We start from the raw sequence: 18,759 nt of genomic DNA, 5'->3' as shown, positions 1-18,759 counted from the left end.
TAAAAAAAAAACCAAAGTATTGGTGAAAATATCTAGAACTTTCTAGTACTTGAAAGAAGGGAAAAAAAAGGGAAACAACTCATACCGTCCATTTTTTGTTTTTCCAACTATCGAGTCCAGTCTCATTGTGTTGGATCTCTGAAACCGATATAACATCATAAGCTGACATGGACAACTCTAATTGGTTAATACCACGTAGTCATTGCCACGGCAATAGAAATTAGAACATGGTGTTTCTCTCTTTCTTTACTCCTCGATAATATTAGCCTTCACCATTAATACTCCAAAATTCTCTTTCACAGAAACGACGAAAGAAGAAAAGAATGGATCGAGCTTCGATTGTTCCACTTTTATTGATAGTTGTACACCTTATTGCTACCGTCAATGCATTGTACGGACCTTCATCCCCAGTTCTTCAGTTAAATCCCAACAACTTTAAGTCTAAGGTATTTTCTCCCTTCTTTTCAGCTCCCTATTTTTCTCCAATTTTCATTCAAGACCCAATTGTTATAACATAGATTCGCTTTGATTTTAGTTGAAGGGGAAAACCCATTTGTAATATCCATGACTGTCTTCTCTAAACGCGAGATCAGTATTTGTTGGTGTAATATTTGGGAATGGATGAACTGGAATTTGAGTTTTTCCTGAATTATTTCATTGATTAATGCCATTCTTTCTTGGTTTTAGGGCAAAAACACACACTGTTAATTTTCTACAGAGTGGATCATTGATGTTCTATTAGTCCTTATTAGCTATTATGCACTGCTTTATTGGAGTATGTGTTAGTGGTAATGATTTGTAGACTACTTTGACACTGCAAAATTAATATTTTTAAGTTTTGTATCATTAGCAAAGAGTGAAAAACAGCAATCTGTATAAGCTTCAATTGTCATTTTCAAAAATTATAACTTAATCAAGTAAAAATAAAAAGTTTTCAGGGGGTAAAACTAGTACCCATCTGAATCTTTATGAAATGTGTTTATATCCTACTTTGGGGTTCTTTATTGCCTTATATCAGCTATTTAATGTATTCGACACTGCAAAGTATAAATTGCATTTCAAAAAACTTCAACTATTAATGGGTGATTGCAGGTGCTAAATTCAAATGGAATTGTTTTAGTTGAGTTCTTTGCGCCTTGGTGTGGTCATTGTCAATCTCTGACACCCCATTGGGAAAAGGCAGCTACTATATTGAAAGGTGTTGCCACCGTAGCAGCTCTTGACGCTGATGCTCACAAATCCCTCGCACAGGTATTTTTTGGTTAATGTTGTCTTAAACGTGGATATTCATTTACTAAATCAATTATAGTAGTGTCTTCTGTCTTGTAACCTGAACAAGAACTATTAAAATCTGCAAGGAGATCAGATACGGTTGTATTGAGATGATGAAATGAAACCTTCTAGTATGGTATTGGTTATGGACCAGAGATAATATGCTAAAGGGATGGTGATGACTGAAACAAACAATCAAAAAAAAAATGTTGATGACTGATTGATAAAAACTGAAAGAGCATTCAAAGGTGAGATGTATATCATCTTTCTTTGGAAAAAGAAAAAAGAAAGAAGTGAGATACATGTCGTCATTTAATTACCCTGTGTCACTGAAATCATTCGTATCTGTGGACTTAATCGTATGGGTTGGGACATGGGCATGACCACTTTGTGCAAATTCTTCAGCATACACTGAAATTAACTGCACATACTCATAGCAGAGTATACTGTAGAAAATACATATCCATGCCCAGATTCATATAACACAGATAGACTTTGCTTGAATTATGGTGGATCACTCAGTTCTGGGCTTCTACGCTTTGGAAATTATTTTGTGCATTATGATTGAGGTATTTGGAGCAATCTTAACATGATAAGGAAGTATCCCTGATTATATAGAGATGAATATGACTATATGTCTAGAGTAAAGGAGAAAATTAGCTAAACGAATTCTATCTATCTCACTTAGGTTCTATTCTTCAATGACTGGCTTGCTGTTTTTGAACCATTTAATTCTACAGAAATAATTAGAATCCTTGACGTTTTAGCATAGTTAAAGAATCATTGAAACAACCAAAAAAGTTAAAGAATTATTGAACTTGTGCGTAGTTGCTATGACTTGGTCCACTTTTATTTTTATTTTCACAGCGGCTAGTCGGCTACTGAAGCTTCTAGAACATGGTTTCATGTTCCAATTTTTCTAAGAAATAGAATAATACTAGGAGGATTGGGAACTAATCTAAAATAGCTTATAGTCTCCCTTGCCTGAGTAAGATTCCAATCTAATAGAATACGGGAAGAAGCTGAGTAGTAAAGTCAAATTAGGACAATTTGGTTTAGTGTAATTAAAAGGCATCATTTTGTCTCTTAAAGCGTGGAAGCAATGTGAAGCAAGGGGTCATAACTCCATCGGTGAAGCCATGCACTTTAGAGAAGTTTGTGCATCAAACAGTGGTGCACAAAGTGATTCTAATGAGAACCAGTCGCATCTTTCAATCTCAATTCTCAACTTTGAGAAGTTGGAACAACATCAGCATTATAGTATATTGGATTGGACACTGAGTTATTTTAATTACAATTTACTTTTTATTGTACTAAATTCACAGATGTTGGAAATTCTTTAATTTCTTGTATATATTGCGCTTCACTTCAAAGAAGAACGCGTCTCACTTCTTGCTTTTCTCTTCAAAACCATGGACCTTGTCGTTCCTTTGCACTTTTCGTTTTTAAAAAAGCACTGTAATTTGGTTGGAATCTTTGGAGTCGGAATTTGTGACCCATTTCAATCATTTGATCTGGTTCTATGGTGCTGTTTCTCTCATTTTTCACATCTTTCTGTGCACATTCATACATCTTATCAATTAATGAAAATTCTAAAATCTAAAGATGCCAAGTGTCATCAGAGTATCAATGGGTCGAACTTAAGGTTTTTGTTTCACACTCTCAGATAAATTCAGAAATGATAAAGCTGACTCATGTATTTGTGATTTAGGAATATGGCATCAGAGGATTTCCTACCATCAAGGTGTTTGCACCTGGAAAACCTCCTGTTGATTACCAAGGGGCACGTGAAGCGAAACCAATTGCCGAATTCGCATTGCAGCAGGTAATTGTCATTGTTTACATTGGTTGAAAGTCAGTCTGTACTAGGGCTTTCTTCTTTCCAAGTTTTCTTTATGTTAAAAGTTACCTAGCATCATATCTTTTTACTGCCTTTTTACAATTTCATCTTCAGCAAAAGCTCTTTGTCTTGAACAAATCAAATGATTCTGCTGTGCATCTTCTTATTGCCGGATATAATGCATTGCCAGATCCAAATCTAGTAGTTAAGATGAATAAATTTCTTTTTAATGATATCTGGGGTTAAGCTGTATTCATTTACTTGTTAAAAAAAGGATTCTATGTCTTCACTCCTTATATTTGTTTAAAGCATGATAATTTTCTTTACACTTTACACATTTGATGATAGTAAATAATCTATTTAACTGATAAATTATCCTAACGAGCTTTTAATCATTATGTCTTGCACAATTGATGGAATGATGGTCTTGAGTCCTTTCTCCATGCCCCATTTGAGTCTTCATGAGAAACCAGGAAAGGTTTTGATGTTAACTGCTTTGCATACAGATCAAGACACTGCTGAAGGAGCGAGTACATGGAAAAGCAACAGGAGGATCTTCTGAGAGTTCTGAGCCTAGTGCATCAGTAGAGTTGAACTCACGAAATTTTGATGAGAAGGTGCTTAAGAGCAAAGATCTCTGGATAGTTGAGTTTTTTGCACCTTGGTAAGTTTCAACTGTTAAGACTTTAGTTTCTTCATTGCCACTTGCCAGCCACTAAATTATTTGTACTTGCACGAGTCTAGGTCCTTTCTGTTGGTCTATATATGCTGTTTCTTTCTTTCACATGGTGATAACCCATTCGCTGAAAGTATTTCTGAATGTTTCAGTTGAGTGGTCGAATTACTGTTTAAGACTAGTGCGGTGGCGCGGCGCAGATTAAAGATCTGTAAATGACTCTAGGTTGTTGTAATCAGTAACCCCTAAATTCTGTGGCCCATTGCTTAATCTTATAATTCCAGTTTCTGGGGGAGGAAACTGCAGGACATTATTTCACCTGGTGTAAACTCTGATAGTTAGGTGTTCAAGTAAATGTAGTGCTTTACGTCATTTCAAAGAAATTAACTATTCACAAACCTGAGAGAAGAATTATATGGTAGGGAACGTCAGTTTCTCTATAAGGTTGGAAGTTAGAAGGCCCTTAACATTTAAGGTGGACCTTTTCGCTAGAGTTTATTTTTGTATGAAAAGGTTACTCTTTAAGTTTCTGAAGATGCGTGTGCTAAAGGTATATGTGAATGTGATTGATGAGTCATAAGTTACTTCCTCCATCCAGCTTTATGCTTTGCTTACCAATTTTGATGTCAAGACCCTTCTCACCCTTATTTTCTTTTAGATTATATGTTGTTTCTATTTACTTTTTTTGATTGGTATGTTGTTTCTATTTACTTACTGAGATCTTAAATTTAAATGGCTCTTTTAAGGTGTGGGCACTGCAAAAAGCTTGCTCCTGAGTGGAAGAAAGCTGCTAAGAACCTTGAGGGTAAGGTGAAGCTGGGCCACGTAGACTGTGATGCAGAGAAGGTAAGTTTGGAATCTTATGATCAGTTAGACATCTGTCATATTAATAAAACAGAAAAATAGAGAACACATGAAGGTAGTTGGTGGAGACTAAATTGTATTAATTTAAAGTTGCTTGCACCTATTACCATGAGTTATAAAGTGGAACCTGTCAAAAGTGAACCAACCCCCAACACCCCCCCCCCCCCCCCCCAAAAAAAAATGAATCATTTATTAGCTATACTATCATTCTTGATGGTTCTCTGATTGTTCATATTCTCTGGCCTGCAGTTCTCTGTTCTTCTGATAATTTCGAACTCTATAATCATATGTTGCTTTATGTCTGTTCACACAATTTCTCCATCTTTGAATAGGAATATTTGCTTAGCTTCCTTAAAAGTCAAGGTCATGAACTTGAATTAACAAGCATGATTAGACATTTCGCGAAAAAAGAATAAAAAGCACCAAGCAAAATGGTGAGATACGCTTGGTTATCATATGCAATACATGGAAAGTGAGGATGATATGGTTGTTCTCATCCCTTGATTTGACATTACAAATAGAAACAGAATTTCTGATAGGAGCTCCGTTTAACTTTTAACAATACCTTATGAATGTCCCAATTCTAATTAGGGTCTGTCATCAGTCTTTGATGAGCAGGTTCAATGTCCAAGGTTTCCCCACAATTTTGGTATTTGGTGCTGACAAGGACAGCCCTGTCCCATACGAAGGTGCAAGAACAGCATCAGCCATTGAGTCCTTTGGATTAGAGCAGCTGGAAACAAATGTTGCACCTCCTGAAGTGATTGAGTTGACTAACCCAGTAAGCTTACTTTAATAATCCGTTGAACTCTTCTTCTGTCTTGCTTTTTATAACCATTAAAATATGACTTAATTTGATCTCTTTCCTACTGAAGGATGTCATGGAAGAGAAATGTAATTCTGCTGCAATCTGCTTTGTTTCGTTCCTGCCGGATATATTAGATTCCAAGGCTGAAGGAAGGAACAAATACCTAGAAATGTTGTTATCTGTTGCGGAGAAGTTCAAGAGAAATCCCTACAGGCAAGTGCACACCACACATATTGCAATCTATTCTTCAATAGAAATCTTCTCAGGTGTAATACAATCATGTGGCTTGAACTATTCTCGAATATAGACATAAACCTAATATTTGGTCAATTTTACAGTTACGTTTGGGTGGCTGCTGGTAAGCAACCAGACCTTGAAAAGCACGTCGGTGTAGGTGGTTATGGATATCCAGCTATGGTAGCTTTGAATGTTAAAAAAGGAGTATATGCACCTCTTAAGAGTGCGTTCCAGCGCCAGCCGATAATGTAAGTAACTTCGCCCACACCATTTTGTGTTCCCTACTGTATTTGGGATTGAACATGACACTATTCATTTTGCGTATACAGAGATTTTGTGAAAGAAGCTGGACTTGGTGGAAAAGGTAATCTTCCATTAGCTGCTACTCCTTCAATTGTAAAAACTGAAGCATGGGATGGAAAAGATGGGGAAATCATTGAAGAAGATGAGTTTTCCCTTGAAGAACTTATGGGCGACGACACACCAAACAAGGATGAGTTATAATTCTTCTTCACTCTCATGGAGTATTATGTTAAGCTAGTTAGAAACAGTTTTGACGTAACAAGCCGTGTATTACCGTGTTATAGTTTATTCATCATCAGATTGACATCCCCAGTTCAAAAGATTTCCTTTTTCCTTTGTTTCCTCTGGAAGTTTACATGGATTGTTACTCTTGGGGATATATCAGAAGTCACTTTTTCTGTTGTTATATTACGCAAGTCAGTGCTATAACAGGTTTAGAACATAATATTTATTGCAGACTATAGCACTACACCACCTTGTATTGCCGGGAAAAGTTTCAAGATTATCTGGACTATGTATTTGTTGTCAAAGTTAGCTATTTATCGTGTGGATGGTCATGATATTTTGATTGATCCTCGATAATTGAATGCATTCCCTTTCTTAAAAGTTTTTAAGTCTTAAAAGTTTTTAAGAGATTCACAAATGATAGTATATGAATCTTGAAATGAATAATTGGTAAATGACTGAGTAGATTGAAACAGGTTCCCAAGCTCGTGGATGATATTCTGGTTAACTAATAAGAGATTCACAAATTAAATGATAGGAAAATGGGCATATAAATCTTGACTTTTTGAGTGTTTTTACGTGAATAATTTAGATTATCATGGTTTAAAAGTCAATCTTTTTTTTTATTTCTCATTGATTTTGACATGGTTCTTCATTATTTACCTGCTTGTCCCTTCAGAGCGAATATAATAACTAAGAAGTTTTTCTCTTTCTCTATTAGCTTCGTAAATAAAAATTTACTCGTAACTAGTTCCACAATCGAATAAAAGATAATCAAATTGTTTAGATTAGCAATTCGAATGACCATAAAAATGATTATGAACTCTTTTTGATCTTTCTATGAACTAACTTTTAGAAAAATAAAAGAGTATAGAACAAGAACAATATCAATAAAAGGTAATTCTATTAGCAACATAAAATCACTCATCCTCTCATATTACATATCCTTCTTCGTATGAGGGATGAAAGAACATCACGCAACAACACCAGTTTACGTAACTAGAAATCCACTCAATCTAAGAATATACACACGTAATTACATACTAATTATATATGGGTTTATGGAATAACCAAAGCATACAAATAGATAATCTCCATCTTATAATTATTCTAAAAACTTGGACAGAGCTGTTTTAACCACATGGTCGGCGATGATACGATCTGTTTTTTCCGTTGGATGAAATGCATCCCAAAATATGTATTTATTTGCATCTTTACATGTGAAAAGATTATATCGATCACACGCATAACCCATCTCAAATAGTCCTGTTGCGCAGCACGCGAGTGAAGCCACCTCAAACCCTGTCAAATAACAAGATTACCATAATACTTACTATGAGTTTATGTGACAGTGTAAACTATAAGTGTATAACTTAAACTCTAATAAGTACTATAATATTTAAGACGTTATAGCACTAGTAGAAAATAGTTGAAATCAATATAGAGGAGTTGTTTATTGGAAAAATATATCTTATAAGTTTAGAAATATTATTTTACGGGATCATATTTAAAACTATTTATGGTACTTCGGTTTTTCAAAAGGTTCAAGCTGCCTTGAACCTATCTATAATAGTCTCATTTGGTTAAGATATTTTTAATTGCTATAGTGAAGTGATGGTATAGAGAAAAAATATTATAACATAACATGAAATATTGGTTCCAAAGAAAACTTGATTGTTATAGTGAAGTGATGTTAATTATGACCAATATAGAAGAGTTTGACTAGAGTTTACGCTATCAAAAAATATATTCTTAATTAACTAAAGGAAAAAAAGGGGAAAGACGTACCATATAAGGAAGGCTTTTTAATCATTTGTAGCATAATGTTGTAAGGATTAGAGAGAACAACTTGAATCCCAGAAAGCTCTTTGTTTAGCTCAATTACCAAATCACTCAACTTATCATTAAAATTCATAGACACAACGTTGTAACTCTCCAAACATTCATTCCCATTTGCCATATTTGATGTTCTTTCTAATGGCATACAACCCATTGGAGGAAGTCCACCTAGTGATATCTTTCTTGCTCCAAGATTATACAAATTGGTTACAAAATTCTTGGCTATTCCAATTAGGAAACTTTGGTATTGATCCACAGTGTATTGAGATCTTCTTTGAGGCATTGTGTAGTAGTTTTCAAGGAAGTCATTTGTTCCAAGACTTGAGGCATATAACGCCTCACTTATTACTTCGTTTGCCTTTGCATCGCCAAGATAAGTCCTTAGTTTCTTTTGATATTCTTTGTAATACTCCAATTCTTTCCATAAGGGTATGACCCCCTGCAATAATTTAAGTCATGCAATAGAAGCCATTCAATAAAACGACAAGAGTAGCATGGTAAGATTATGATCATATATAACGTAACCTTTATCCCATTTTATATAACACTCTTTTCTTCTTAATCACTTCAGACAATATGACACCAATTTGTATTGTAAACAATTTCGTATTTTATTCTAACATAAATAACTTTTTTGGGACCTCACTTGATAGGAAAATCGATGTATTATTAGGGAAAAATAATAATAAGTGACATGTGAAACTTTTATGTCAATTCGGGACACTGATAAAATTTAGAACATGTGAAACTCTTATCACCTTTAATTAACTCTTCATAATAAGAGTAATTTCGGTACCTTGCATATATTTTACTTTTTTGTCAAAAATATTCTTTTATTTCTTAAACTTTATATTCAATCAAACTGCTAACTGGTAAAGTTGCTGCCATGTGACCAGGAGATCACGGGTTCGAGCCGTGGAAACAGCCTCTTGTAAAAATACAGGATAAGACTGCGTACGATAGACTCTTGTGGTCCGCCTCTTCCCCGGACCCCGCGCATAGCTAGCGGGAACTTAGTACACCGGGCTGCCTTTTTTTCAATCAAACTGCTATAAACTTCCAAAATGTTAATTATTATTAGCTACTTCAACCCAAATATACTCGTAAGATACTATCATACTATTCCCTTAAGCCCAAGACCACAGGATTTTGTTCTTCAAAGGTTGCAATTAAGAGTAAACATAACTTATTTTTCTTATAGACTTTTAATATGTACTTTGATCGCACAAATAACACTGTAAAACTAGCTCCGGAAATGAATGATGCTTAAGCGCGCGACCTACATCCGGACGTCGCCTGTAGGGGCAAGTGCCAGGCCAATCAAAGTAGCAGTAGTACTATTTTTTTATTAAACTGTTCTACAAGTACAAGCTCTAAAGTCAAAAGCATGTTAAGAATATTGCAAAGAGGCTTACGAGAACATCAGCAGTGGCATTATCATATCCAGTTCCAGCAGAGGCAAAACTAACTCCAACAGCAAAATCAGAAATATTATAAGCTGGATCCAAATATGCTGGAACTGTTGGTTTTAAACCAGCAGCTTCCGAAATAAAATCAGTTGTAATTCTTCCATTAGAAAACCGACCTGTCGGCCGACCACCGGCAAAATCTCTACCATATGGCATAAAATCACTCTTCGCAATTGTCTGAATATAGTTGTTATTACCCGAATCGACCGATGAATCGCCGAAAACAATAATTGCCGGAATTTTGGCATTTGTTTTAGCTAGTAATAACAAGAAAATTTGAGTTATAATTAGGAGCCATGATATTCTAATATGTGCCATTTTAATTTCTCTGTGGTTATTTTCGTGCTATGTAGTTGAGTGGTTATATAGTGCAAAAATTAAAGGCTAGTAGTGAAAAAAGGAGAGACCAAAGTCATGAATGAACTAATTTTGTTGGGGGTTATAATAAATAGGTGTACAATTTTAGGCAGTATAGGGACAAGGACACAGAGCTACACGAGGGTCATTTCGTGTTGACATTGTAATGACGGAAAGTGGATTTTGTAAAACTACCAAATCCAAAAAAATAGGTGCATTAATTTATGAATCCAACTTCGTACTTGTTTTGGCTCTGATATAGAAAAGTTTAATTTAGCCTTTTCTACTGAAGAAGTGCACTTGAAATGATCCTATTTGTCTTGTGGTCCTCTAACAACCATACATATTGTTGTTGAAACTTGAATATATATGCTTAGGAGTTAGGAGTACTATTTTGAGTTTGACATCACTTCTCTCTGATCAGAGACGGATTCAAATTTGAATATGAGTTCAGATTCGAAATTTTACTTTAATTTAATTGGTTCAAAGCTCTAATAATTTTTTGGACAAAAATACAAGGCATGAGCGAAAACTATAGGTTCAAATACGCCCTTGTCTCTACTAATACCAAAAACATACTTCGATAACTGATCTCCTGACGTGTAGAAATAATTTTGACTGCATTTTTCTTTTTCTGTTGATGAACTTAGTTTTGTTAATCCAAATTAATTGTAGCTATAAATGTTAGAAATTATAGTCTCTTAAACTAGAGATATTTAATGTGGCTCACATATTAGGTATGTATGTAATTAAAATGTATTGATCTGCATTAAGTATTAAGTCAAGTATAAATATATGATTTTATATATATGCAAAATATATCCAGTGGTTTTCTTGATGGAAGGAAACGTTTTACTAGGAGTCCTTAGAAACTGTATTTTAGTAAGTCCTTATGGTTAAGGTTCTTACTTAATGTCCACAGCCTATCGTATAAAAATGTTCGCTCAGGGTTACGAGTCAACAATATCAACAATAACATACACAATATAATTTTATAAGTGTGATTTATAGAGGGTAGTGTGTGCGCAGACATTACCCCTATCTTATGAAAATATAAAAACCGTTTTTAATAGACCATCGACTTAAGGAAAGCAACGCTTAGGATTACAAATCGATTGTAGAAATTAAAGGTAATTTTTTACTCTTGCTTGAATAATAATGGCTTAAGGTACATTCTTATTTATTTTTTCACTGCAACAACTACTTATTTTCAACACAATAATACGTGACAAATTTAGTTGTACTAATCCAAAAAATTAAAGGAATGTATTTCTCTCTGGTTTGCAAGTTTCCAACTTGCTGGTGAGAGCATGTATTTTTTCCATTACTTGTATTCATATTTACCCTGTTACTTATTGAGCAAAAGATCAACTGCACATTTAAAAGAAAGAACGGACGTCTTTTTGTTTATTATTGAGGATAAGAATTTAAGAAAACATAATTAACTTCTAGATGGAATTGAAGTTGGTTTCCTCATGATTTTAAGTTAATAGACGAAAAACTACTGAACTATTGGCTTATCGGGAAAAGAATTGAGAAGCTAAATCGGGTCAATACTAAGTAGGCGTTTGGACATAAGAATTGTAAAATTCGAAAAAATAGTGAAAATATTTTTCTAGTGAAAATGATATTTAAAATTTAGAGTTGTGCTTGGATATAAATTTCAGCTTGGGTTATTTTTGAAGTTTTGTGAGTCATTTGAGTGAAAATTTTGAAAAACAACTTTTTGTAATTTTTTAAATTTTTAAAAATTTTCAAAATGCATCTTCAAGTGAAAATTGAAAATTTTATGAACAAACGTTGATTTCGAAAAAAGTGATTTTTTTTTGAAAAAAACTTCCATCAAATTTTATGTCCAAACGGGCTCTAAAGCTAGCTCAACATTATATATAGCACAAAATGAGTAGCCCAACCATGAATCTCCCCGAAAGTATATAAAATAATATTTGACGTATATATATACTAATATATTTTTTTAGTCAAAGGTGTTCAATTGACCAACTTTCGTTGTTGTTCACCAATTTAACTGTTGGAAATAGAGGAAAATGTGCCTCATTTCTAATATCTGCAACTTAAGAAACCAACCAAAGCCGTATATCCATTTGCTGAGGCGGAGCTAGGATTCCCGCTTTCGGCGAGAATCGAAACTCCCATCTTTCCCAGCGAACTCACAGCCTTACCATTGAATCAAAACCCCTTTTATTACTGGGTTCGGCACTATATATTTATATAAATTTAAAAAATATTTTAATATAAATATAAGGTTCCGAAAAAAATCACTGAGTTCGTCCGAACCCGCAGTCACTACTGTAGCTCCGCCCCTGTCCATTTGCATACCTTGGAGTACGCCGTAAAATATACGGCAAATGAAAGGTATATTGGTGGTTAGCGGGGCTATGGAATTTAGGGAGACATGATAGGGGACATGAACTTGCTCATCTATACGAGTTCTTTTTCATTTTTCTTAAACCTTAGATTAAAGCTATAAGAAAGTTAATTAAGATTCCAAATTAATACATTTTCCTTATTAATTCGTTTAAAAATGAATGACACATTCATATATTTGAAAGCAATTCAAATTTAAACTATTTATTTTATTCATTTTACCCTTAACTATAAATTTTTATAACCATACAAATTTTAATGGTCCCACAAAGTTGTTGTCCCTTAAACTCAGGACCACATATTTCAAAACTTTTTTTTTAAAATTTTGTGTCAAATCAGACTACCTTATCTAAATTGAAACGGAAAGAATATCAAATATGTTTTATTATCTCACTGCAGTTTTTTCCTTTCCGAAATTTGCATCATCATAATGAATGTACATATGTAGTTCATTGATTCTTCGACGTATAATAAAATAGGAAAACATTCCTACTTTGGAAATGTAACAAGTACGTAGTACTAATAAAAAGATGTAGCCACAAAAGTTTGATTCAATCACGGGCGAATTCAAGATTTAAATTTTATGAGATCAATCTTTAACATTTTTAGTATTGAACTTATCATATTTTTTAAAGTTATGGGTTTATATCTACTCTTTGTTGTAATTATAATGGACTCTTCACTCTTATACATAAATTTATGGTTCGGATCAAAAATATTGGATTCAGATGAACCCGATAATATCACGGTGGATCCGGGATCCAAAGGTGGAAAACTTCTTGGGGCCATCCACGTGGTGCAAGCTCGTGGAATTGGTCTTATTAGGTGACTCATTTAATGGCAATTCTGAATGGTGAGTTCAATGTGGCTCAACGCTAGAGAATCCTGGTTTCTACAAAAATACTCTGGCCGTTCAAATGTACATGTCCAGTATTTTAAAAATAGATTTTTACTTTTACTTGTCACTTTTAGCATATCAAGAGAAGATAATTTTTTTTTCTGTTATACCCATAGTATTAATTACTCATTTCAAATCATTTTCTCAAATCCATTAAAAATATACATAAATTAATATGAATATCATGGTAAATTATACACTTCATTTATTATTTCTCAAGAAGTGTGCAAAGTTCATAGTTGTGAACGGAGGGAGTACTAATAAATAGTAAGTATGTATAAAAGTCAAGGTTTACATTTAATTCATGTAGAAGAAAACTTGCCGTTTCTTAGTCAACAAATTCATACTCCCCTCCGGTCAACTTTAAGTAATTTTTTTGGACTCTTTTTATACATATTAAGAAATTCACCATTTAGCATTAGTTAACAATAAAATTGACCAGATTAACCTTAATTTACTCGTTCAAAATATAGCAAACTAATCCTAGGCTCTTTACTCCCACGATAACTTTGAAAAGAAAAAATTAATTCCTTCTTGATATTTAAAAAAATCAAATATTATAGACCGAAAAAAAGGGTAAAAATTCACTTAAAGTGGATCAGAGGGAGTATAACTTTTATACTCTGTAGTGTAAAAGAAATTATTATTTTACATTATTAGGTCAAGTGAATATGTTAAATAACAATGTTAGGTTAGTTTAAAAATTCCTCACATTTACGAAATATAAACTATCCATCCAATAAACCATTTTAAGGGTCCTATAAATAAGATTTTAGATTATGTAATATGTATGATGCAGAATGATAGGATAGTCACATCTGGTTGAGAAACATAATTACTAATTTCGTAGTACTTACCAACCAACCACCGAAAGAAAGGAGGAGGTCATTAACTTAGAAACCTACATACTAATATTCACTGTTGAGCAGAAATGGAGGTGGTAGTTGGATATCCTTTATATTTATCAGATAATAATAGCCAAGCAATTCGACGTGATAACTCATTGTGTTTGTTCCCTTTCTTTGTTTTGGGTTTTAGCTCAAGACCGTCAAGATTAATAATATCTTGCATTTAATTAATCAGTAGTACAAAATTTGCCTTTTGTTTCACCTTGATATGGATAAAGGCAAAACTCCTAGCTAGTTATACAACCGCCGAAGCATTATACAGACAAAACAACTCCTATAATTAGAGAAGTTGTCCACATTTGAGAAGTATTTAAAACCGTGGTGGAAAAATGATTAAAAGAAAATAATTATTCATTAATATTATCCATAAAAAAATGAGTTGGATAATGAACTTTTTAAAAACGGGTCAAATATGATTAAGAACCATATTATCCACTTAAAAATTTCTAACTAATGAATTTAACTTTTATATATGTAAAATTTTAAATATGGGGTTCCTCAAGTTTGGAGACTAGGAATTGTCCCAAAAGTGGTCATATTCAAGAAGTTATGGATAATATGGATATAGGTTAACCTATTTTTTATCCTTATTAAATATGAATCGGATAAGATATTTTATCCATTTTTTGCGTTATCCATTTTCGACCCGCCTATATTCAACCCAACCCGCCCACTTTCCACCCCTAGCTGTGACTATAGATCGAACAGTTCATTAACGGAACGGGCAAACAGAGGCTGGTAAGCTATCATTAATCGACTCAATATATTGAAACAAATTTGAGAAATGTTTAATTTTTAGACGCTTGCATAAATAATAGCCGATAATATATATATATATATACTTTTAATTAATAAATATAATTAGTTTTGGCGAACTGGCTAATTTCATATTTTGCTCTAAGAAAGTCGTGTATAATTTCATATTTTCTTTACCTAAAATCAGCAAAGCAAAAGAGTATGGGGTTGTACCGGTTATGGCCTAGACGGGAACCTGAAAGCCCAAACCAAAACTTGTATGGACTGGCCCATTAGACACCCTAAGCTAAAGCGTTGGACAAAAATCTGGTCAAAATAGCACGGGCTAACCAGTTTTTAGATTGGTGATTGAAAAATAGTTAGCGTTATCAAAGTCATCGAAAAATTGCCGCTATTTTGCTGAAACACGAGAAGTTATAGCATTATATGCCGGATTATGGAGTTCATGCGTATAAATTTCTAGTATATTATGTTGGAACTCTATCATACGGAAAGTTCCAGCATAATATGCTGGATTATGGAGCTCCTTCATATAAACTTCCAGCACATTATCAAATTCCAACACATTATGCTAGAATCTCATATGTAAAAAAATTCGAACTCTAGCATACTATACTGGAATTTTTCCGAATTTTTAATAGTGTATTTGTTCAGATTTTATCTTTACATAAAAAAGTGGTTATATTTCGATTACTTTTAAAACTCTGGCTATTTTACAATTACCAATTGTAAATATGACTATTTATGATTCCCCCCAAAAATCTGTGAAAGAAAGCTACATTTGGATAACTACATGTGAAATTTTCCAAGAGAAACTTGTGAACTGAAATGCACAAGCTTTCCACTTATTATTTATGGTCTTTTTTCTTTTACCAAAGATAGAAGAACAAGATGATGATGTTGTTACATGTGTAAATAAAAAGTAAATTTACATAAAATTAACTAACCATGATGAAATAATGTCTATTATTATATCAATCTATCACTTCATTATGAAATACTAATATAATTTTGTGTAGACATCGGAGTAGGAATATTTTTAAGAAAACTTATTGTTTGTTATGCCAACAGCACTGTCTACCCTGTTTTCTTCTTTTACTTCTTTTTGAAAAATTAATATTATTTCCGATGTCGGCCGGTTTTCGGCTCTTGTAATGGTATTATCTTATTCATATTGCACAAGAAAGGTAAAATCATTTATCCTAATTTAACCACGGTTAGCAAAGTTGCTTTGCAGGAAAAAATATGACCATTCTTTTGAATGCTCCATTTCCTTATATTTTATGAAAACGAAAAAGAAAATAGCTGTGAAAATTGTAAGGTTAAACGTATGGCACAAAATGAGGCTTAAGATGCAAAAAAAGGTTGAGGACTTTAGAATTTGTGGTTACATATCTCTAGTCACCTATTGTTACGAGAAATTTGTTACTTATGTATACGGGTGAAATCGGACACATAAGTCGGCTCGGTTCCCGATAAAATAAATCGAGTAAGGGACGCGATGACGATGAGCCAGAACCGAGGTAAGGGACTCATCGAGGCAGGCACCGGGGGCGCAACTCCGCCCTCGAGTATATCGAGGTCATGATCCCGTGATCGGTCCAAATCCCAAAAGACTCCGGAGAGCATTATTGGGTAATTGAACACGATTAACGGAAGGCCGTAATATCCGTGACCAATCGGGTATCACGGCGCGGATCTCGGCACGTATCGACGGGAATCCAGTAATTAGTTAAACATGAGATTTTTACCTTTTATGGAATTGTACCTAGAGTGGGATTCCCCTACTATATAAAGGGAGTCTGATTATTCATTGAACACATTGTAACACATATTCCAAAGCAATATACTATTATTTTCACTGTTATTCATAGCTTTTATTCTCGTTCATCAGTGCTAGCCATTGTGAATCCGAATTGAGGGTGGATATTTCATCAAGGCTGAAATTATCCTCCTCACCTGGTTTGAATTTGCTACATCTTTATTTGTTTAATCTAACACAATTTATCATTTGTATCGAATTAATCTACGTATCCTTAAAACCACTTATAAATTTAATTGTTATCCGTTTTTAGGATAAACAGTTTGACGCCCACCGTGGGGCTAAGGATAATAGTGGCAATTTGGTACAAATTTCCATAACACACCCTATTTTATACTTCTTTGGAGTATCTTTAATTTCAGGTCAAAGTTTAAAATGTCGAACTCCCAATCAGCCCCTCTAAACGTGGATGTTTAGTCCAGTCATCATGACGAGAACAACAATATGGTACCCAGTAACGAGATGCCCCTGTCAATCCCAACTGAATTCCAACCGCGGACCCAATCAACGCTAACTCACATGTGGCCATCAATGTGAATTTGCCTACTGATCCTGAGAACAACGTCTGCGGGGGAGTTTGATCGGCAACCCAAAATACACATGACGGTGAAGGAGATGGGATCAACTTGCGAGTGATCTTCGAAATGCTGCAGGATCAACAGGCAGCAATAGCCCACCTGTGAACCAGAGCCGCGCTCCTAGCAGGGTTGAGCCTGAGCCGCCCTAAGAAATCGCTTGTAAAAACAAACTAGTCATGAAGAGGCCGAGTGATGCCGAACCCGGGACTAACCCTGGGATCATAAAAATGCTCAAGGAGCTAACAAAATAGGTAGAATCGGGAGAAAAGAAAATCGAAGCCAATGACAAAAAGGTGGAAACCTACAATTCCAGGGTCGACCAAATCCCAAGGGCACCACCGATATTGAAGGGTCTGGATTCCAAGAAGTTTGTTCAAAAACCTTTTCCTCCAAGCGTAGCTCCGAAGCCAATCTCGAAGAAGTTCCGCATGCCCGAGATTCCAAATACAATGGAACAACCGACCCAAATGAGCATGTGACCTCCTACATGTGCGCCATCAAATGGAACGACTTAGAGGATGATGAGATCGAGTCCGTCCTGCTGAAAATATTTGAGGAAACTTTGTCGAAGGGAGCTATGATATGGTATCACAATTTACCCCCTAATTCTATTGACTCGTTTGCTATGCTTGCACACTCATTCGTGTCAGCAAACGCCGGGGCCATCAAGGTCGAGACCAGGAAGTCAGACCTTTTCAAAGTGAAATAGAGAGATAATGGGATGCTCAGGGAATTCATGTCCCGGTTTCAAATGGAACGAATGGACTTGCCTCCGATCGCAGACGATTGGGCCGTTCAGACCTTCACCCAAGGACTCAATACTCGAAGCTCATTGACTTCACAACAGTTAAAGAAAAATCTGGTAGAATATCCGGTTATAACTTGGGCCGACGTACATAACCGGTATATCTAAAAAATTAGGGTCGAAGATGATCAGCTTGGGGACCCTTCCGGGTCCATTTATCCCATCAGAGCTATCGACAGACCCAAGAGAGACTTTGATCGTGAATCGAGATCAAATAGGGATCGGTATCAACCATACAATGGGGATCGAAGAGGTAATGGGTCCGGACGAAACCTTGTGAGAAGTGAAAGGAGAAGCGATCGAGGTCAAAATAAATAGGGACTCATGAGAAAAAATGGTTTTAACAGGCCCATTGGGCCTAAGAAAACGCCAAAGTTATCGGAGTACAACTTTAACGTCGATGTTGTTGCCATCGTATCTGCCATCGGACGTATCAAAGACACCAAGTGGCCTCGACTTCTACAGTCCGATCCAGCCCAAAGGGACACCAACCTAATGTGTAAGTATCACGGCACTCACGGCCACAGAACAGAAGATTGCCAACAATTGAGAGAGGAAGTAGCCCAGTTATTCAACAACGGACATCACTGAGAGTTCCTGAGCGATCGAGCCAAAAACCATTTCAGGAATATGGACTCTAATAAGTAGATCGAGCAGGAGGAACCTCAGAACGTCATTAACATGATCATCAGTGGGGTCGACGTCCCCCAGGGGCCG

At 34.9% G+C, this 18,759-nt stretch overlaps 2 protein-coding genes across 2 annotated transcripts; one reads left to right on the top strand and one right to left on the bottom strand.

Annotated features, from left to right (window-relative positions):
• Positions 1 to 242: 242 nt before the first annotated feature.
• Positions 243 to 6,406, top strand: LOC104100664 (protein disulfide isomerase-like 2-3). Its single transcript, XM_009607940.4, has 9 exons — positions 243 to 446; positions 1,093 to 1,251; positions 2,984 to 3,097; positions 3,619 to 3,776; positions 4,535 to 4,634; positions 5,257 to 5,433; positions 5,528 to 5,673; positions 5,799 to 5,945; positions 6,027 to 6,406. The coding sequence occupies exons 1-9, from the start codon at positions 324 to 326 to the stop codon at positions 6,199 to 6,201; spliced, it is 1,299 nt and encodes a 432-aa protein (XP_009606235.1). The 5' UTR covers positions 243 to 323; the 3' UTR covers positions 6,202 to 6,406.
• Positions 6,407 to 7,112: 706 nt separating this feature from the next.
• On the bottom strand, positions 7,113 to 9,884 carry LOC104100663 (GDSL esterase/lipase At2g04570-like). Its single transcript, XM_009607939.4, has 3 exons — positions 9,480 to 9,884; positions 8,014 to 8,503; positions 7,113 to 7,527 (listed from the first exon to the last, which is right to left on the bottom strand). Exons 1-3 carry the CDS (start codon positions 9,849 to 9,851, stop codon positions 7,331 to 7,333), a joined length of 1,059 nt encoding a protein of 352 aa, XP_009606234.1. The 5' UTR covers positions 9,852 to 9,884; the 3' UTR covers positions 7,113 to 7,330.
• Between the last annotated feature and the right edge of the window lie 8,875 nt (positions 9,885 to 18,759).

This window comes from Nicotiana tomentosiformis, chromosome 7 (assembly GCF_000390325.3).
Source record: "Nicotiana tomentosiformis chromosome 7, ASM39032v3, whole genome shotgun sequence".
In the NCBI taxonomy this organism is placed as follows: Eukaryota; Viridiplantae; Streptophyta; class Magnoliopsida; order Solanales; family Solanaceae; genus Nicotiana; species Nicotiana tomentosiformis.
Note: the sequence above shows the minus strand (reverse complement) of the source record. Positions and strands in the feature narration are given on the sequence as shown.